Raw genomic sequence first — 15,813 nt, forward strand, 5'->3', positions numbered from 1 at the left:
CTGTCACTCTAATAACGTCTTAGTGAGAGTAAAAGAGAAAGATCCCCGCAATTTGCGAATTTCGGCTTTCGCGGTAGGCTCTCTGACCAGAAATATATGATCATTGTCAAGAGGGCGCTGTTATTTTCATGTATAGAGTGACAGTTCAGATTAGTATGAAATTTTTAGTTTCAATGAAATTCCGCAATATGGCGCGTGATCATATATTACTGGTCTGGCTTTACATGGCTGTACATCTTAGATCAAATAACCGAAGGAAGTAAAAATGCAAATCGCTCTTGCATATTAGAGCGACAGAATAGCAAATAGAAAAACGGTTGGGTGACTTGCGCAAAAGACTTGTATTAACTCGCGCAAGTACAGAGCAACATGTATCACTTTTCAAAACCTATTAAATTAACAACAAACTGATTATTATCGATCTTTAATAAACTAAACATTCGTTTCTTATATTAATGAGCAATTAATGAGTAATTCAAATATTCGGAGTAAAATCTAAACGCTTTTCAGAAATGACAGCCTGGCAGGTCCTATCCAATCACATCACTCCTCAAGCCGTTTATAAGTTTATTTCTGCTAAGAAACTTGGAAACGACAATATTTTCATATAGTTCGCAAGAAGATGATAAGAAACGATGATTGCGCTAGTTGCCAAAATAATTAACTTATTCGCATTGACCGTTCGAAGTGTTTTACTTGGAGCTTCATTCGTCGGACATGTAATATTTGTTACAGTTGCAGGCGTTTGTACGACACTGGTAAACTTTGTTGATAGTGTTCGAACGTTTATTCAGATAGTTTATGAAGACAACTTATCGATCTTCAACGAGGACATACCCAACTTCACTAATGATGTGATCGACACGTTCGTCAGTCAAGTGGTGTTCGTCTGGAGCGGTGTGACGAAGGTTTACTGCGACATATATCTCAAAGTCAGTGCCATCGTAGTTTCCATCAAGTGGCTAATAGACTCAGTGTTTCTAGTGATTTCTGAGGTGTTATACATTATAAAAAGTGCTGTGATATGTTTAGGGGAAGCACTATGGCTCATAGTTACATTTATTCCTGTTCAGCTGCCTCAGCTGGTGAAGCAGTTGCTGAGGTACTTAACAGAAATAGCCATAGATGGGATTGTAAGTGCTTACATGTCATTGTTGAAGTTCACCAACTTCCTGACTGATGTGCCTTTGGAGTCATTTATGGGTATAATTAGTGCTATAGTTATTGTGCGTTTGTGCATACATTTTAGAGAGGATATTCAAACTAGGTTCACATCACTTTATTGGTCTGTGGTAAGAAATAGTTTGTATTTGTATCATCTGTTTTATAATTATTTTACTGACTCGGAGGTGAGGGTGATAACTAGTTTAGTGGGTGGTAGAGAAGCCCGTGTGAGGGAGGCGGAGGCCATTGTAAGAGCAGCCAATGATGCTGCGGATGCCGCTGATGCACTTTGCGTCATTTGCCAAGAACGGCAAAAATGTGTTCTGACACTGCCATGTCGCCACATCTGCCTGTGTAGCGAGTGTTGTATGAGACTGTATGGGTATCAAAGGACTTGTCCTATTTGTAGAACTTTCATTTACCACTCTGTTACTGTGTACTTGTGACAGACATACTTTACATTCCTGGCTGTGGCATTTTCTCAATTCCAATTTAGAGTTACCAAAGATCAGGCTCACTTAGTCAAGCTGAAATGTATTCACTGACTTGATCTTCAAAGAGGCGTTATTGAGGTGACTTTCAAATAAAAATAGTGAGTTACAAATTGTTCATTTACTTAAAGAAGATTTCAATCTTCTAATTTGTTTTGTACAAAATTGTTCTTATACAGCTATTGTTATAACTTTCTGCATAGTTGTTCTAAATTATAAAAGAGATCTGAAGTGAAAGAATGGATGTACATTGTGTTCTTGTCAAATTTGTATTAATTATTATAATACTTCTTATGGTGGCACTATATTTAGCTGTGTTATTTGAATACTTGTTGTCAACATTTTCTTGTTTATTGCATTTATAAGGGTCAGGGCCCATACTTTTCATGCCACGCAGAAATGACGTAATTTAACATACAGGGAGTTGTTTTACAATACTACAAATTTAGATAGCTAAGTTATTGACGGATATCAAAATAAATACTTGTTATGAGAATAAAAGCTTGTTAATCAAAAATATGTATTATTTAATAAATTAATAATCTATTATTTATTTGAGTGACAATAAGATGAAAGTCAGTTAGATGTTTCTGTACTGATTGTCAAGTATATGTATATCTTAAGAGGTTGATAAATGATTAATTATTACGAAAATATTAATTGGAATCATACTCTATGTAGCGTGATGTCATTTTTCTGTCAATGGCATGAAAAGTACGGGCCCTGATAAGGATATAAAGGAATAACTATTTATATAAATGTAGCTAAGTGAAGTGCACTGACAGTGGCAATCTCAAGATAAAAACTTTTGCATAAAAATAATATATGTTATGATTACTTACTTTAATTATACATGATAATTACAAAACAAAACACATAATCTTTGGTTTTGATATTATTAATATTTAATTCTTATTTCTTGCTGTTTTTGTAGGTCAGTGACCAATACTTGCAAATGCAATAATACATTTTTATATTCATATGAATGTATTTTCATTTATTAATTATGTAATAAATGTGACGATCCACGGTAAGTACCTTTTACCGTGGATCGTCACAAATAATTATAAGGAGGCATCAAATATTATGGCAATATTATACTTAAGTTATTTATGACAGCTAAGTCTTTTATAATAACCTTTGTCATGCTGGTCTGCCATTACGAAGAGTATTCAGAAAGTTACTATTAGATTCTACATCTAAAGTACTTTGTCGTCTTCTTGCATTAAAATTTAAATCTCGGAATGTTATTTGAACATCTTTGAAAGTGTTCAACATGAATATTGCTGTCATCACAACTAGGAAGCCGCACAGGCAACCTAGAATGTCTATGATAGCCATGTTCTCCCATTCTCTGAACAGGATCCCTGATGCAATAATAACTAATACTGTAAACATCACATAATATACTGGACTCACAACACTTGTATTAAATATGTCTAAAGACTTATTTAGGTAATTCATTTGGATCATTATGCAAATTATGGAGGCTACTAATAACAACCAAAACATGTAATGTGTTAGATTATTGGAATGACCACCAATAGTCTCTTTAATCCCTAATGCTACTGCTTTACAAAACACAACCGTTAAACTGCCAATAGCTGAGCAGAGCAGCAAATACACAGCAATATTCTGGTTGCCATACCGGGGCACAAATATGACTTTAACTATTAAACATAAGAAAACAATTGTTGCCATATAGGTCAAGAACTGATAGTCGCTTAGTTTAGTAGTTAACTCCCTGAAGCTCTTCACTTCTTCTGACTTTGGTGAGTGTATGACGATTAGGACTGAACCTACAATGCAAAGGAAGCACCCAATCTGAAAAAAATATAATTATACATGATAATTTTGGTAAACGAAATCTTTTACAACCAGGTTGATATCACATTTTTCAATTAAATTTGAACTTTTATTTATTTAATATTTTTTATTGCCTAAATTTACAAAACAGAGTACAAATGGCAGACTTAACTCCTTGAGGCGTTCTCTATCAGTCAACCATTAGGATGAACAGAACTTTTCTGTCCAATACATAGTGAGGAAACCGGACTAATCCCAACAAGGCCTAGTTTTTTACCCTCTGGGTTGGAAGGGCAGATGGCAGTCGCTTTCGTAAAAATTAGTGCCTATGCCAAATCTTGGGATTAGTTGTCAAGCGGACCCCAGGCTCCCATGAGCCGTGGCAAAATGCCGGGACAAAGCAAGAAAGAAGAGAGAACTTTTCTGTCCAAATGCTATAATAATGTACATATTTGATAAAACTTAAGCTCAAATACTCAATCTGTAATATTTTATAAAAGAATGCTAAAAAAAAATTGCAAATATTTACCTTTCCAATGAAATTAAGGTGCTCCTTCAGGAACTTTGATGCAAGTACTGCAGACACAAGCACACTGAGTGCTCCAAGTGGAGTAACAAGTGCAGCCGGAGCAAAGGCATATGCCAGTAGATTGGCAGCTTCTCCAAGGCCCACTATAAAATGATAATAAAGAAGTTAAACAATATCCAGTTCAGTTTAAAAATAAATTAGACAAGCATAATATATCTACTACTCATTCGTGATAACTGTCTTTATGATTACTGGATATGGGCCATATTAGTTGTCATAACTGCCTGCCTGCTTATTAAATAATAAATAACCCTGGTAGATATTTATACTTACTATCCATGCAATATAACAACTAAGTTAATAATACACTATACTATAGCAACATATTTTGTATTCTACTCTGATTCATTCAGTAGAATCCAAGGAAAATTCATAAACAGACATGTGTTTGGTATGTGAAATACAGGTAAATGAGAAAATACTTACTCGTCAAAAATCCTAACCACCATAGCCATTGCTTAAGATATGCAAAGCCGCCAGCTGATGCTCTAACGTTTCCACTTGCACTTATTTTTTTTAATGCCACTTTTTTAATAATAAAACTGGATCCGATGAACAAACTAGAAGATACTGCCAACGATAGTCCAATTAAAAAAGATGCATTATCGTATGCTTGTCCATCTACAGTAATTTGTTCCATTGTTAGTTAATTAATTGATGAATAAGTTATTATTTTCTACACGACACAAACATTGAAGACAATATAGTTTGTTTGGGAATGAAGTTGGTGAATCATTTAGCTTCACCCTTTCGCTTACGGCCAAAGAACAGGTGTCTTGATAATGTGGTAATGACTAAAAGCAGTTTACATTGATAACGATAAGATTATAATTGTGATTCATATTTTAAGAGGAGATAGTGACATTATGACACTGTCTAATGACAGTTACAGGGTATGTTCCAAATCGGTATCGGTATTTCCGTGAAGTTGAGTAGAGAACTTATTTTTAAAAAGCGGCCAAGTGCGAGTCGGACTCGCGCATGAAGGGTTCCGTACCATTTGAAATGTATTAAAACAAATCTACTTGCTAGATCTTGTTCAACATTTTACCACTTTGGACACACATTTTACCACTTTGGAAGTGTCTCTCGCGCAAACTATTCAGTTTAGAAAAAAATGATATTAGGAACATAAATATCATTTTTGAAGACCTATCCATAGATACCCCACACGTATGGGTTTGATGAAAAAAGATTTTTTGAGTTTCAGTTCTAAGTATGGGGAACCCCCAAAATTTATTGTTTTTTTTCTATTTTTGTGTGAACATCTTAATGCGGTTCATAGAATACATCCACTTACTAAGTTTGAACAGTATAGCTCTTATAGTTTCGGAAAAAAGTGGCTGTGACAGAATCGGACAGACAGACGGACATGACGAATCTATACGGGTTCCGTTTTTTGCCATTTGGCTACGGAACCCTAAAAATGTTAATAATCTCTACGAACCATGCAATAAAAAGTTAGAGGAATGCCATAACAGACTACCGCACCGGACAGTGACCTTGGTGCGGTCAAAATATCTCTTTCTCGCTCTAACTTATAGCTGCGTCCTTAATGCACGTACGGCTACCACCTTACACACTATCGATACGTGCACACTGCACCAAGGTCGCGGTCCGGTGCGGTAATCTGAAGACAGTAGACACTTTAAAATTATTTCAAGGGTAACGAATTCAATTTATAGATCAAATGCCGCAATGTAAAGCAAATGATATGCAATTATTGGTAAGGTGTGTAGAGGCCCTACCTATAAAAAGTGACCTCTCCCTCTCTCCCTCTGCCTCTCTATCGCTCATGCATATTAAAGCGATAGAGAGGCACTTAAAGAAATTTCATTTTTCACGGTAGAGCTTCTGAGGGCCTACCGCAAACACCGAAGTTCACAAATTGCGGGCATCTTTCTCGGTCACTCTAATTACGTCTTAATTGGAGTAAAAGAGAAAAATGCAATTTGCGAACCTCGGTATTTGCGGTAGGCCCTCAGAAGCCCTACCGGCCCTCAGATCGTGAAGACACACCTTTAGTCTTTAAAAAAGTTGTATTGTCTCTGGGCTTTCGTAACGTTTCCCGCGAATTTTTCTGTCATGACATTTTTATTTCCGTTCCGTTGGAATTGCAGCTAAAACGGGACCTTATCTTTGTTTAATTTCAATAAGTGGCCTATTTGTTTAATTTGTGTACCATTTAAAACATCACAAGATGGTTGGAAAGATGAACAAGCTATATGTTCATAAAAGAGGTAAGTCCACATCAAATGTTATTACAAAGTTTCCTATTTTCTTTGCCATGAAAATAGCCTGCATGCCGGGGTCAACAGACTGATGGGTCTGAATTTTAAGCATTGCGATACTAATAGAAATATAGGATATCGTTGTAACCTATGTTCAATTGTGTAGTATTGAAATTAAAGAAGCCTAGGTTAGATTTAAAACACCTGGCATTTGCAGTCACGGTTCTACCAAGAATCATGTTTGACCGGTGATGAAAAAAAATGTACATGTATTTTATGAGGGTATACATTTCCTTGGAAATGCATTGTTTGATTTAAGCAAAAAAAAAAAAAAACTATTGTTATCACAATGCCCTAAGGTCGAGACTTTTAACCATTGAATGAAACAGCACACATTTGAGACGCATGTCTCCACTTGCTCGATTGCCGTTCGCGCTCCGGTTAATAAGACACTCAAATAAGTCTTGTAAATAACAGTAAACATGACTGATTCAAGTATACTAGGTCTTTTGCATTTTCACTATTTTTAATAGTGTCCGACCGAAGTTTCGGTTTCGGCAGGTTTCAACATAAAAATCGTGTTTCGACCAAAGGTTCGGTTTCGGCGCAAAAACTGCCGAACCTTTCGGTCGCACCGAAACTTATGGTGTTGTACTTTCGTATCTATTTTTTTGGGTAAAGACTGTTCAATTTACTAAGTGGACACCCAAAATGGTAATTCAAACAGAACCCAACGATATAGAAGAGAGAACAGAATGTAAATAAATTGGTAATTTTTTTAAATATGCTTGGATGCGCTGCATCAATGCCTGCATATACATTTTTGACGCATTTTGAGAATCTGTAAATTACATTAGTTAAATTATTCTAATTGTTTTAGTTTCTTGCCTATCATTTCTTAAATTCACCTTTACAATACCCCCGTACCTACTTACTGACTGACCAGCATAGTGCGGCACTTGCCAAATCAGGCCAAAACCAAGCAGGGATAGTATCTTTCTGATGGATGGTAACTATTAGTCATTATTTTCTGTAAATTCGCTACCAATAAGTTCCTTTTGCAAATTAGAACACACTTTTTAAAGCACTGGCATAAACTGGCTATCAGGCAAGAACTTTCTTCCCGAATTTTATCTGTTTTTATGGATTTTTCCTCATCGGTTCCTTTTCTCCTATGATAGCGGTGTAATGTTGGGGGTCTTGTTAAATTACTTTATTCATATTTTTCGTAAATTTTGTCATCCATTAAAATGCAACGAGATTATTCTTTTCATTTTACATGCTCTGAAAGAGGGTCATTGTTGTCTTGTAAAGTGTGCAGAAACATGACTTTCTGTATCACTATGCATTTTAGTTTCAAAGTTCGTTTTTTTGCGATAAGAAATTGAAGTTTTGGTATAATGGATTTGTTATATTTCTCTATGAATACAATAAATGTGAATACTTAGTCATGTTTTTTTTTAAACATGTCCACTTCGGGTGAAAAGCATCATTTCAGCCTGACTATTCAAGCATCAAACTGCCTCAACTGAAATGAGTGCCTTTCATCCCTCTGTAAACAATCTACTATTGGTAAAATCCTGTACAGGTAGCCGCGATTGCTGCTATGCAATTCTTTTGGCCATTTCTTGCTTTTTATGGGTCCCTGTATTTAATATTTTCGGATATTTTAATGTATTTTTAGATATTAACTAACTTCTGAGCTGTGATTTTGTATACTCTTCAATTCTATGATGCTCTCCAAATCTTTTAAATATTTGATTTGCGTTTGAGCAGCGAATACTTGCCTGTGCACCATGATTGCACAGCTAACTTGCAATGTTTTACATTAATTCGATGCAATGGGGGTAAATATGTGACTGTTGGAGAACAAATATGTAGCAATTGATGAATAAGAGCTTGTTACGAGCTGTACGTCAATTGTTTTTAAATTAGCAGATTAAAAGGTGTTCACTCAATAAATTGAACCGGCCATATTGGAGCTTGGTTGATTGTGACCTTTAAAAATACTAAACTTGCTTTATTTTGTTCCACCTATGCGAATTATAGGTATTTACTTTTTCATGGGTCGGTCCAACAAAAGTTTCGGTTTCGGCCGAAACTAGAACCAAAACCGTACCTTCGGTTTCGGCAAAAAAACGTTTCGGTTGGACACTAATTTTTAATGTTTTTTTTTTTATTAATGTGGTAGGCTAGAGAATCTTCCTCTTCTTCCTAGCGTTGTCCCGGCATATTGCCACGGCTCATGGGAGCCTGGGGTCCGCTTGACAACTAATCCGAAGATTTGGCATAGAGAATAACTCCTAAATTTGCAGGTGGGAGAGTGGAGGAGGTTCATATTGATAAGATAACATCCAGGATCAAGAAGCTGTGTTATGGACTGAATATGGATTTTGTGGATCCTGTAAGCATATCATACTTTTTAAATTTATATTTACTCACTAGTGTTTCATATTTTTATATAGGTGTCTAAAGTAATACTAATATATGTATATAAAAAAATGTGTATTTTCAATTTACGGGTAAATTTAGAGGGATATGAGAATATAGTTTACGATATTGAATACTAATGTTAACAAAAAGGTCACTGAGGATGGGAGGCACAGCCAAAATGGGGCCTTAGGTTAGGGGAACCCTAAGGTATAGTATTATGCCTAAAATAATAATGCTTTTTCTAAAGTTAATTTTATGTATAGGTTTTAGTTACTTTGGTTACATTCCATTTTATTTGTTTATGGATGTTTTTTGTTTAAACAAATTTAATTTTAGCAACATTTCTAACCCATTGTCCACATGCATTAGTAAATTATTTCATTATAAAATCAAAGAGAATTATAAAGAAAAAACTCTAATTTGTGAAGTTTGCTTGAAAACAAAGAAAACAAAAACATCAAACACCTACCTCACAGGTAACATAAAGTTATCTCAAGTGCACAAATTGCTCTTTAAATGCCCTTCAGCCAAAGTTTATCAAAATATCAAGCACATGTTATTAGCGCACATACACTCGTCAAGTACAGTGTATGTATTGAGGAGACATAATTATTTATATCTTTCTTGGTAGCTTGGTAGGCAGGTAGATAAGCTGTCATCACACAAACATTAATCTGGTTATAATTAATGTAATTTTCAAAGTTAATCTCACATTCTGCTATGACAGACTGCTAATGCTGTTTACAGTCGTAGTGCTGCCTGGCATTCCCAATTTGTCAATAAATAAGAAGAAAAATAACTACCCGTCCCACTTTTGGGCACTAGGGTAAGACAAAGACAGTATAATTCTCTCTTAGTTGGAAATAAGACTATACCTGACCCTATTATTTTTGTTTTATTTTTTTCCTAGGGCAATTTAAACCACTTTTACTGGAGCCTTTGACTCATACTTATCCAATTCACTTGGCAAACAGGAATAGGCTCTCAAAACTGACATTTCTTGGTATTTGTTTGTCTAGTGGTATGTACTGGATTGATGTCATTTGATACCTCCCTGGGAGGTATGTGTGGCCGATTCTGCCTTTCGGCTGTGGTGGGTCGCTCCCCACCAATGTGGGGAGGTCAATTGACCGTCATTTGGAGGATGGTGTGTGCTGCTGGTGTAGGCCAGCTCTTCGCCACCACTTGTTACCCAACCCCACGACTCCTAGCCTGGCCATACTGTTTGGGCGGGGCCAGGTTTCGGGGCTGCGGTGAAGGCGACCGGTAGCTAAGCTTAGTAGATACTTGTGACATAAGAGTTGTTATCTGGCGTTACGTTAGTGCCGGGCCACGACGAGCTGAGCGAAGCGCAAGAGCTCAAACTACACTTATCAAAGTGGCCAATCCACATGTTTTGACTAAAGTGTAAAGTTTGTGATGTTAGGGCTTGCAAAGTTAGAAGTTTGGGTGCTACATGAGATCTGAACTTTTTGACAGTGCCATATGGTCTCGTCTTGGCAACATTTTACACAAAAATGTTTTTGGTGGGATCAGAATTTTCTCAAACATAGACATATTCACTTTCCCAGGTCTCCATAACCCTGAAAGTCATAGGCGGCATTTACTCTGGGGTAACAACCGTGGAGCTAGACAACCTGGCAGCTGAGACCGCAGCCACCATGACCACTGACCATCCTGACTATGCGGTGCTCGCTGCTCGACTGGCCATATCTAACCTGCATAAGGAAACCAGGAAACACTTCTCAGGTAAGAGCTATTACGGATTGTCGACTTGTCGACGGCGACTTAGTCTCTCGGGGACCAAAACAAAGGCGGGCGACGGAGACCAAGTGCGTAATCACTAATTTAAACTATTGAGAGTCACAGTTGCCGGCGACAAGTCGACAGTGCGTAATGTCTCTAAACATAGAATGTTATAATGAAAATTGTTTTGGCTTTCAATAGCAGTTAGTACTGTTGTCAAAAATATCTGTACACTTTTGCACCTTACTCCTTTGTAATAAGGTAAAAAATGTAAACATCTTTTACAACTATTAAGTTTGTCTAATTTTTGAAGTTGAACAAATTGGGGTAACAAGACAAATAGCTACACAATATTTTAAGCAGAGGGAATATATTTCCCACTTGATTTTGAACTTTGTTTTAAAGTGATAGGGTTTAATTTTGCATAGTCCCACCCTTATCCCTTATAAAGGGTTAAATATTACTGGTGATATATGACGACCGGTCTGGCTAAGTGGGTAGTGACCCTGCCTACGAAGCCGATGGTCCCGGGTTCAAATCCTGGTAAGGGCATTTATTCATGTGATGAGCATGGATATTTGTTCCCGAGTCATGGGTGTTTTCTATGTATTTAAGTATTTATAAATATTTATATATTATATATATCGTTGTCTAAGTACCCTCAACACAAGCCTTATTGAGCTTACTGTGGGACTTAGTCAATTTGTGTAATAATGTCCTATAATATAATAATATTAGGGTATCTACGGTGAAAGAGAATTCGAAATAGCGGTGGAGTGTCAAAGAAAACTTTGTAGCCACAGCAAATATACTGCCATCTGTCGACACATTATTAAAACTTTTAGAACGCCATTTGAAATTGATCCTTATTCTCTAATAATATGAGTCAAATTTGTTAAATATCAAAAAGTGACGCCATCTAATAGATCAAAGGTCTTTAGTTTATGCCCGGTAAGATGGAGCCACATTTTGATATTTAACAAATTTAACACATATCAGTGAAAGAATAAGGATCAAAGTCAAATGGCATTCTAAAAGTTTTAATCATGTGTCGAAAGGTGGCAGTAAATTTACGTGGCTACAAAGTTTTCTTTGACAATACACCTCTATTTCATATTCTCTTTGCTATGTTACAGAAAATAAAGTAGATGATGTTGTACCGCGCCATACTTTTTATTGTAACTGGATACTGGATACCCAAAACCACAGAAAAAAAAACCAATAACGTAATTTGTCCTTTAGCTGGTCTTAGATTTGACTACGACCCCATCTAGTGATATTCTATCTCGGTGAAATGCCCCCTGTGTCGGCAATTGTTTCCTTAAACTCGGGAACGAAAACAAATGATATGAGAATCTTTTATTGATCACTACACCTTATAAAACTAAATCCCCCGCCGCGTCTGTGTTCGCGATGAACTCAAAAATTACTGAACGGATATTCATACAGCTTTCACCTAACAATAGAGTGATTCTTGAGGAAGGTGTAATATAATTTGTTAACCCGTGCGAAGTCGGGGCGGATCGCAAATAATAAACTAAAATTTCTTTTTCAGATGTGATAACTGACTTGTACAACATCATCAACCCTCACACCAAGAAACGGACGCCGATGATTTCAGACTTTCATTATGAAATTGTAATGAAACATAAAGAGCGCCTGGATTCTGCTATTGTCTATGACAGGGATTTCAAATACAACTATTTTGGCTTTAAAACCCTGGAAAGGTCATATCTATTGAAGATAAACAACAAGGTACCTAATTTAATTTTTTATTCATCTAATAAAAATAAAAAAATATTTAGTACAGATAGATATCTAAGGCTAATAATCTACGACATGTAATATCGTCTTGATCGGGTAAACTTCGGTAACGAAGTTGGTGGAGCGATGGAGCTTTGACTCAGAGCCTTGCGAATTTCACCAAAGGCTTTTTCCTTACTTAAGGGGATACAGGAGCTGAGATTTCAATATTCTAGGCGAATATATCCGTTTCGCTAACGAAAGCGGCTCCTACAACCAGTGCAATAAGGACAACGCTAGGTTAGGCGAAAAACCCTGCGTAAAAATCACAAAAAACGATATTACGAACTCGACTGTTTCGTCCTCCAAAACTCAACCAAATGTAACGAAATTTTGAGATCTAAATTGTAATGAAATTATCTGTGTCGGACTGTTTTGATTTTTAAGCTAATTGATGTCAGTTTTGAATACCATGCTTCGCCAAATAAATAGATCAAAGGCAAAAGGTAATAGCAGCATCGCTTCGAGCGATAGCGCCATAACCTTTAGGTAGTGCCCGGTAATATGGGCGCCACTTTTAGATATTTAACAAACTGATCACATATCGGTGAAAGTTTTAATTATGTGTCGAAAGATGGCAGTAAATTTACGTCGCTACAAAGACAAAGTTTTCTTTAACAATACACTTTTTTTCAAATTCTCTTTGCTAATACTACTTGTTCACAGGTGGCAGAGAGGCCCCAACACATGCTGATGCGAGTCGCGATCGGTATTCACGGTGAAGACATCGACGCCGCCATCAACACTTACAATCTACTCTCGGAGAAGTATTTCACCCACGCCAGCCCCACCCTGTTCTCCGCCGCCACCCCTCGGCCGCAGCTGTCGTCCTGCTTCCTCATCGCCATGAAGGACGACAGCATCGAGGGCATCTACGACACGCTCAAGCAGTGCGCCCTCATATCCAAGTCCGCCGGGGGCATCGGCGTGCACGTGCACTGCATCAGGGCGAAGGGCACGTACATCGCCGGCACCAACGGCGTGTCCAACGGGCTCGTGCCCATGCTGCGCGTGTACAACAACACGGCGCGCTACGTGGACCAGGGCGGCAACAAGCGGCCCGGGGCCTTCGCCGTCTACCTGGAGCCCTGGCACGCCGACATATTCGAATTCCTCGACTTGAGGAAAAACACCGGCAAGGAGGAGGTTCGCGCGCGTGAACTGTTCTATGCCTTGTGGATCCCGGACCTCTTCATGAAGAGGGTGGAGGCCAACCAGCTCTGGAGCCTCATGTGCCCCCACGACAGCCCGGGGCTGGCCGACTACTGGGGGGAAGAGTTTGAAGCGCTCTATGAACAATATGAACAAGAAAATCGATTTGTCAAACAGGTTAAAGCACAAATTCTATGGAAAGCTATTATTGAGGCACAGGTAGAGACCGGAACGCCTTTCATGCTTTACAAAGATTCTTGCAACAGAAAGAGCAATCAGAAGAATCTGGGGACTATCAAATGCAGCAACCTTTGCACCGAAATCGTCGAGTACACGTCCTCCGACGAGGTCGCCGTCTGTAATTTAGCTTCGATAGCTTTGAACATGTTTGTCAACGATGACAAAACGTACAATTTCGAAAAATTGAAGGATGTGACCAAAACCATTACCGAGAATTTGAACAAAATCATTGACGTGAACTTCTACCCGGTCCCGGAGGCTAGAAACTCCAACATGAGGCACCGACCGATCGGAATCGGAGTCCAGGGCTTGGCGGACACTTTCGTTTTGATGAGGCTGCCGTATGAGAGTGAAGCCGCGATTAAACTGAATCAGCAAATATTTGAGACCATTTACTATGGCGCCTTGGAGGCGAGTTGCGAGTTGGCGGAGAAACTCGGAGTGTACGAGACTTACCAAGGAAGTCCTGCCAGTCAAGGGATATTGCAGTACGAAATGTGGAATAAGACCCCGACCGACTTATGGAACTGGGCTGCTCTCAAAGAGAAAATTGCAAAACATGGCCTTCGCAACTCCCTCCTACTGGCTCCCATGCCCACCGCTTCAACTGCACAAATATTAGGAAACAATGAATCTTTTGAGCCGTTCACATCCAATATTTACCAAAGAAGGGTTCTGTCTGGCGAGTTCCAGGTCGTCAACCATCACTTGCTCCGTGACTTGACTGAGGCGGATTTGTGGGATGAAGACATGAAGAACCTCATCATCCACAACAATGGTTCCATACAAAACATAGAGTCTATACCTAAAGAAATAAGAGACTTGTATAAGACTGTTTGGGAGATCTCCGTGAAAACCACCATTCAGATGGCTGCAGACAGAGGTGCATTTATAGATCAGAGCCAGTCATTCAATATCCACGTGGCCGAGCCGAACTACGGCAAGCTCACGTCTATCCACTTCTACGCTTGGAAATTGGGTTTGAAAACTGGCATGTACTACCTGCGAACCAAGCCGGCGGCGAATGCTATCCAGTTTACTGTTGATAAGGCTAAAGCGAAGGCAAGAATCCCAAACGGAAACACCAATAGCACTACGAATGGAAATGCTGAAAGAGACGAAGCTAACATGGCGGCCATCACCTGCTCTTTACAAAACAAAGACGAATGCCTAAGTTGTGGATCTTAGAAATATAATCTTGATAATTGTAAGTTAATATTTTGTAAGGTAGAATTATGCATGAAACAATAATGTGGATAAATTGCCTATCAGTTTGTAATTAAGTGTAATAATGTTAATGTTATATAAGCAATAAAATAAATGCCTAAGCTTATTTTCATACCAATATTGTTTATTTCAATTATGCAATACCTTCATGTAACAAGAACAGAATATTCCAACTGTAGCGACACAAGCCACAAAGACGGATCCTTTCAAACAAGTTAAAGAAAACTTTGTAGCCAGGGCAAATTTACTGCTAATCTCTATTTCAAATTCTCTTTGGTTAAGAGTTTAGGAAAGGGGAGCCGTTTTTTTCAGGGTCATTTTATTTCCAACATAACAGCAACTTTTAATTTTTTTTCGTGTAGGTAATGTCAAATTAACACCTTAACGCATGTCAAAATTCAAAAATTTATTCTGCAAGTAGGCCTCAAGGGCTCTTTTACAAGTCAATACAACATTTATAGTAACATCATATAGTGACATGAAAAATACATAACAACATTTATAAATACAACAGCCAATACCTGGGTAAACATTACATTATAATAATCTTAAAATAAATAATTAATAAAAAATATTTTATTTAAATTTGAACTTTAATAGCTGTGAATAGAGTTGAATATTATAACTGCCATATATAGTGCATGTGCTACAACGGAAAACACCGCATGCATATCTACATCCACGATTTTTGGTACACAGGTACTTTAGACCAAAACATTTAATTTTTCCAGTAGTTCCTAAAAATCTTAACTTCTAGAATCGTCACATAAGGCGTTTGGGACTTAGAAAATTTGAGTGACAACCTAACGTAGTATGGTCACTTCTGAAAATATCGAAACGGGCAAAGTGCAAAAAAAAATGTATACACTACCCTAATATATGGGCCATAAAGTCGTGGCATATTTTTGGCACTTCGATCGTGTCGATGTCT

At 37.7% G+C, this 15,813-nt stretch overlaps 3 protein-coding genes across 3 annotated transcripts; 2 read left to right on the top strand and 1 right to left on the bottom strand.

Moving 5' to 3' along the window:
* The first annotated feature begins 319 nt into the window (after positions 1 to 319).
* Positions 320 to 2,637, top strand: LOC133515424 (uncharacterized). The gene has a single exon (XM_061847966.1). The coding sequence runs from the start codon at positions 636 to 638 to the stop codon at positions 1,608 to 1,610; it is 975 nt and encodes a 324-aa protein (XP_061703950.1). The 5' UTR covers positions 320 to 635; the 3' UTR covers positions 1,611 to 2,637.
* A 77-nt stretch (positions 2,638 to 2,714) lies between these two features.
* Positions 2,715 to 4,987, bottom strand: LOC133515426 (magnesium transporter NIPA2). Its single transcript, XM_061847968.1, has 3 exons — positions 4,477 to 4,987; positions 3,991 to 4,133; positions 2,715 to 3,479 (listed from the first exon to the last, which is right to left on the bottom strand). Exons 1-3 carry the CDS (start codon positions 4,688 to 4,690, stop codon positions 2,799 to 2,801), a joined length of 1,038 nt encoding a protein of 345 aa, XP_061703952.1. The 5' UTR covers positions 4,691 to 4,987; the 3' UTR covers positions 2,715 to 2,798.
* Positions 4,988 to 6,122: 1,135 nt separating this feature from the next.
* LOC133515454 (ribonucleoside-diphosphate reductase large subunit) lies at positions 6,123 to 15,000 on the top strand. The gene is made up of 5 exons (XM_061848004.1): positions 6,123 to 6,290; positions 8,597 to 8,685; positions 10,286 to 10,463; positions 12,016 to 12,215; positions 12,930 to 15,000. The coding sequence occupies exons 1-5, from the start codon at positions 6,251 to 6,253 to the stop codon at positions 14,841 to 14,843; spliced, it is 2,421 nt and encodes an 806-aa protein (XP_061703988.1). The 5' UTR covers positions 6,123 to 6,250; the 3' UTR covers positions 14,844 to 15,000.
* Positions 15,001 to 15,813: the final 813 nt, after the last annotated feature.

This window comes from Cydia pomonella, chromosome 2 (assembly GCF_033807575.1).
Source record: "Cydia pomonella isolate Wapato2018A chromosome 2, ilCydPomo1, whole genome shotgun sequence".
Lineage (NCBI taxonomy): Eukaryota > Metazoa > Arthropoda > Insecta > Lepidoptera > Tortricidae > Cydia > Cydia pomonella.